This window comes from Gymnodraco acuticeps, unplaced genomic scaffold (genome assembly GCF_902827175.1).
Source record: "Gymnodraco acuticeps unplaced genomic scaffold, fGymAcu1.1, whole genome shotgun sequence".
Lineage (NCBI taxonomy): Eukaryota > Metazoa > Chordata > Actinopteri > Perciformes > Bathydraconidae > Gymnodraco > Gymnodraco acuticeps.
This window is the reverse complement of record NW_022990177.1, coordinates 62,692-68,485: the sequence shown is the minus strand read 5'-3', so window position 1 is coordinate 68,485 and position 5,794 is coordinate 62,692. Positions and strand designations below refer to the sequence as shown.

General features: G+C 40.0%; 1 protein-coding gene across 1 annotated transcript; it reads left to right on the top strand.

Annotated features, from left to right (window-relative positions):
• On the top strand, positions 1-4,590 carry LOC117547190 (aerolysin-like protein). Its single transcript, XM_034217757.1, has 2 exons — positions 1-224; positions 2,650-4,590. Exon 2 carries the CDS (start codon positions 2,671-2,673, stop codon positions 3,610-3,612), a length of 942 nt encoding a protein of 313 aa, XP_034073648.1. The 5' UTR covers positions 1-224; positions 2,650-2,670; the 3' UTR covers positions 3,613-4,590.
• The last annotated feature ends 1,204 nt before the right edge of the window (positions 4,591-5,794 follow it).

The following is a 5,794-nucleotide window of genomic DNA, read 5'->3' as shown; positions in this document are numbered from 1 at the left end:
CCCAACAATCCTAGCCAAGACCACCCCTTTGCAAGCAACAACATGATGAAGAATGTTTATTCTGCATTGCCCCACACTTGTTACTCGAATGAACAAAGCCTTTCTTTTCCACTAACCAATGGCAAGAAGCGTCAAAATCATGGGTGTGTTCTGATCAAAGTATACATGTTTGAGCATCATCTGGGATCATCACCATTCCCACATTTCCCAGCTCTTCAAACAAGGTGAGGATAAATCATTATAATTATAATACAAATTATTATCATTATGATTTGCATTATTGTATTATGCACAAACTAGCAAATAAATGTGTATTACCGTTCACTCTGATCTGTATGGTGTGTCTCAGTAGACTGATCAAAACCAGCTTTTCAATTAAAATGTTTCTCCAATATCTGATGTAACATTGAAATTGCGTGCGTACTTAAGACAGCCAGCATAATCAGTCTAAAACCACTGGATACAAAGTTAGAAGGACATCACAGTGTAGGAGATGCATACCATTCATACAGCAAGGCAAGTTTGGGAAAGCACGGGTCAGGTGAGCAACTACTTTCCAAGTATTTTAGTAGGTTATAAAAAGCACAACTCAAATTGCGAGTTACCGTCAACTGTAGGATAAAAACAACAAAGCCTGTGAAATGTATTAACCAATGACAAGAACCCTCAGTATTATGGGGGGAGCCTGCCTGAAGCATAAATATTAGAGCATCGTCTTTGATTATAAACATTCATATACAGACTTGTTGAAACTACTTGCTTGTAATTCACATATTTTATTAAACTGTATTTAGCTTTAGAAAAGAGCATTACCATTATTCACATTTAAAATGTGTTAAGATCCCCTTGGTTGGGCTTATTCTGCCACTTAATGCTACGATTTCTTCGGCCGACATACTTTAACAGCAATGCCGGTTTAGCCACAAATTGAATAGAATTAGAATAAATAGAATTAAAGGATTGTGCTTTTCTTCAGAACAAACTGAATAAACGGTGTTCAAATGCGTCCATTGGGCAATGTATTGCTAGTCCCCTACTGGCCAGAACTATAGCAATGCCGGCGCCACATTTAGCAGTTTCTACAGTAAATTGAGATACCCAAATTACATTCTTCAAGGGACAGTTAGCTCCCCCTTTTCCACCAACAAGAACCTAGAGCCAGTTCAGTGCTAGAGCCTGTTTATCTTGGTTCAAGGAGCGACCCTTCTATGACTTAATGAAGTGGCTCTCTAGCCCCTGGACATGTTAGCAGTGTACTTCTCTGCTCTCCACATAATGCTAGCCCCAATTACTGAGCACCACAACAATGGAAACAACTAGATTCCGTTTTTACTGAACCTGCTTTTTTAACTTCTCGTGCCTCTTACCCATGTTGTACTTATTCAAAGATGTGCTTGCATGCTCTTCTTCCAAAGCAGCACCCCTCTTGCATTTTTCCATTTTTGGCAGTGAATTAGTGGAATAGTTGAAATGTTGCCCAATTGCAGTGCTTACCAATCGCAATGCCGGCCGTCCAATCAAAGTTTAAAATACTAATATTAAAACATTACCTTTGGAATAAATTGTATATTTAATATTTTTCAATAAAGTTATTTTAAAAAAGCTGCTCTTTTTTAAATTGTGTGTGACTCATCTTCCTAGCTAGTGTAAGGAAGAAGGTGGGGGGACTAGCTTTATGTCGAACAGAGAGGAGCATGTGGTAGATCATGAGTAGTTGTCAAATACAGCTACTCTACACATGTGTTTGTATCATTGCTCATTCAAATAACTAACTACAATATGTGTTTCGCATTGTAACATGACTCTGAAGCGGTGCTTGGTCTTAAACCAGCAAAGAATTGGGGCCACCATGGAACCCGTTTTCCCGGCCGAGAGCCGGTTCTTTGGCGGTGGGAAAGCAATGAACAGGTTTGAGATTAGGCTCCAAACTAACCCTGGAACTGCTTTGGTGGAAAAGGGGTATGAGCTGCTAAAACAATATATTTAGTTGTTTATGCTAAATTAAGTAAGTATATGGACAACAAGTTTGGGTAGTAGTATCAAGTGAACTTCCCGTCATTTTTGGACCATTTGCATTGTTTATTCACTGTGTACCGTAATGCCTATAGATCATTGCGCAAACCAAATTCAGAACCAACAAGGCTTTTCCCGCAGGCTAGAAAAAGCTGCAGTTTAAACAATTCTGAAAATGTTTTCAATCACGCATTAGTGAGACAATTTCTCAACTAATTTGACACTCTAAAAAGCTACGTTGTCCACTCCAGCCTACAGTTTTAGTTTAGGCCAGCCCAGTATACACCCTATATGGGGGGTTTCCAAAATAAGTAGCACTCCTTCCTCGTGCATGGGATGTGAAGCCGTGAGCCATCCGGTATCACAGGCAGGAAGACTGGAAGGAGCAGAGCTTATAAGGCCAAGGCATATTGGAATGCTTAATTGCAATACATTGATAAATATTTAATATACAAGTACTATCCTGACTCAAACAAATAAAAAGATCAAAAATCGTCTTTAAAGTGTTTCTCCAATATCTAATGTAACAATGACATTGCGTGCAATTCCATGCTGAAAATCTAATTTTCTTGACATTTTAAACACATTATTTAAATATTTAAAGCAGTGGTATTTAACTGAACATTTCCATTTCAGATCTTATCTAAAACCTACAAGATGGCTTATCCAACAACCTTGTTTAAAATCGGTGGCAACGGTGGTCAAGAGTTTTCCTTGACTGGAGAGAAAACTGGAGCCACGCTAAAGCAGCTGAATGTGTGGGTAGGAGAATGGCAGGTGAGGGGTGTCCAAGTCTTCCTCACAGATGGAAGTAATGATCTTTTTGGGAAACGATCTGGTTCTAGTGAAGAGTATACATTTCAGCCTGGGGAGTGTTTCACCTCTCTGTCGCTGTGGGGGAATGGAGAAGGTTCTCGTCTAGGGGCCATACAATTCAAGACAAATCGTTCCGGAGAGTTCTTCGCCAAAATGACCAGCTGGGGATTGAAGACAGAATACCCCATCGATGTTGGCTCTGGAATCTGCTTCGGGGTTGTTGGAAGATGTGGCAGTGACCTTGACTGCATGGGCTTCATGTTCCTCAAGGCTGTCAAGAGCACCGTTTTGATGGACGTCAACTACCCAACAATGAGCCAAGTTGTACCGCAGGTGACTGTAGAAGAAATCAAATCCATCACCTACGACAACAACACCACAGCCGACCAAGTCAACCAGATTGAATCCTCCAAGAAGATTACAAAGAAGTCCTCTTGGACTGTGACCAACCGCATGGAGGCAACTTTCAGTATAGAAGTGAGTGCAGGGATTCCAGGGGTAATCGAGGGTTCAACTGGATTCAGCTTGACCATGGGAACAGAGAGCTCTTACAGTCTGGAAAACACTGAAGAGAGAACGGAGACGGTATCCTTTACCATAAATGTTCCTGCAGGAAAGAAGGTGAAAGCTGACATTACAATCGGTCGAGCCACCATTGACCTGCCTTACACTGGCACTGTGAAAATGACCTGCAATAATGGCAGCGTGCTTCAGTATGACACCAGTGGTGTATACAAAGGTCTTACCTACACCGATGTTAAACAAAGTGTTACAGAAATGTAGAACAAACAACGAAAGCAATGTCCATGTACATGCCTGATTGCCTTTGCTTTTTACTTTACCATGATTATTTTACTTCATTGTTAGGAACATCAAATACATTTGACTTCATCACTGCATTTGTACTTTAAGTTACTTATTACTTATTGGTTAGTTAATGACTTGTTGTTTTAAGAACTTGCCCTTAAATAAGATGTCTGTTGGACACGTTCTTAGCAGCAATGAGATGTTTTTGACAGATTTGAATATCATATTATTACAATTAATTTGGCTTGTAGCGGTAGACTTCATCTTATATGCGCTGTGGAGTCTATTTTTATATAACATTACAAGATTCTTATTATTACATTATTTGCTTATTGTGCTCATTGTATGTGCTGTGACTTAGGAATAAATGGACCCAATCACCCCCCCCAAGTTTTGATGGGGTGGACAGGAACGAAGGGAAAAGTTACATGAGAAAGTGTTTAGCTTGCAATATTGAAGGTAGCAAGGTCGAGTGCAGAGACTGAGAGAACACAAAGAGGTAGTCAGAACAGCACATCGCACCGGCCTGCACTTTGTATGGGAGCCGCGCTCCCCCGCAGAGCTAGGAAGCAACATTATGGTTTCCCGCTATATCTGAAGAAACGTTAGAGAAGACAAATGAGTATGATGGTGCCAGAGTAGGGAGGGACTTCCACAGGCCGGCCGAATGCTGATTGGAGGATCGTGTTGCCAAGAGACTCTATCTGAGTCTGTGCACCAACCAAAGAGAACCAAGTCTAAACCACGGTATCTCTTCAGCTAGTCTTGACCAATCATAAATGTACGGGCAACGCCCTGTGTGATAAAATGTGTTGTCGCACGAGGTTCGAGGCTCTTGACGGATTTGGTGGTTACAGATTACAGCTTTGCTGCCTGTGATTCCCGGAGACGTGACGAGTCCTTGGCCAAGTGATATATATCTTTTGCTCTCTTTACAATAAATAGTTCAACTTAGAAGTTGTCTGTCTTTTCTGGAATTCTGAACCCAACAGCGCCGCAATTCTTTTTTCAAAATGCTACACAATAACATATTTACAGGAATCAGCTCTGCATTCAAGTCATTTACTAATAACATTCACCTACTATGTGCAGTGGCGACTGGTCATTAGGGGCAGGTGGGCACAGCCCCACCTAGTGTCAGCAGAATGTATTAAAAGTAATGATTACAAAAAAATGCAAAATATAAATTAAAAGATATATAAAATATATTTTAAGATCATGTTTAATCATCTGATTCGTCTCATTGCTGTTTTAGTCTGTGTTCTTCTAATTAGTGTCTACAGTGTGTGCCTATTGAGCTGTTTAGAGCCATGTGGGACAAAACCCGATCCTGCCCCTCCCTCTCACTGTTTAAGTCAATGGTGACTGTAAAAACTACACTGCGCATGCTCAGAGTATTTTCCTATTTAATGTGTGTGGCAACAAAATAATGACCAGAGGGGCATAGAGCTGCCATCCCCACCATACGTCATCTCACATCATTCAGAGCTGATTGGCTGTAAGTACGTGTGCCGCGAAAAAGTGTGGTGTGTGAAGAGGAGACGAGAGAGCTGCAGTGACGCGTCCTAAAACCAGGAAGTAAGCTGCGCATGGCTTCCCTCCACAAAAAAGCAATGATATTTCTCCATAGGATTTTAGAAAATAGCTCAAAATAAGATCTGTGGGAAACGTAGCTGTTAGATAAATGCACGTTTTGTTCAGCCGGATAATATCCACATGTCTACCCTACTTTTATCATTTTCGAATCATAAATCTATTGATTAGATTAGATTTATGATAGACTTTTTAAACTACAAGAACATAAGGAGGACTTTTACAAAAAAGTAATAGAGATGTTTGTCCAGAAGGATAGGCAAATGGACTTCATCTTCAAGTCAAGGTAAGACTGCAATTTGATTGAAAATGGGATCTTACCAAGAGAGAACAATTCAATATTTAAATGATAAAATTACATTTTTTGGGTATTATTTTGTTGAACTGTCTGTTTAAAATTAATTGAAGCATCAGACTAAAAAAGCTTTTGAAAATAATATTATATTTTGATTTAGGTCAAAATATAATATTTGTAAACCTGAAGAGCCAGAGCCTCAGCAGCCATGAGCCTCACTGCAGAAGCTTATATATAGACATCTACGTTTTTTGTGCCCCACCACTTTTG

What these genes read in the sequence shown, in the direction of transcription:
- LOC117547190 (XM_034217757.1), top strand. Translation starts at nt 2,671, where the DNA reads ATGGCTTATCCAACAACCTTGTTTAAAATCGGTGGCAACGGTGGTCAA.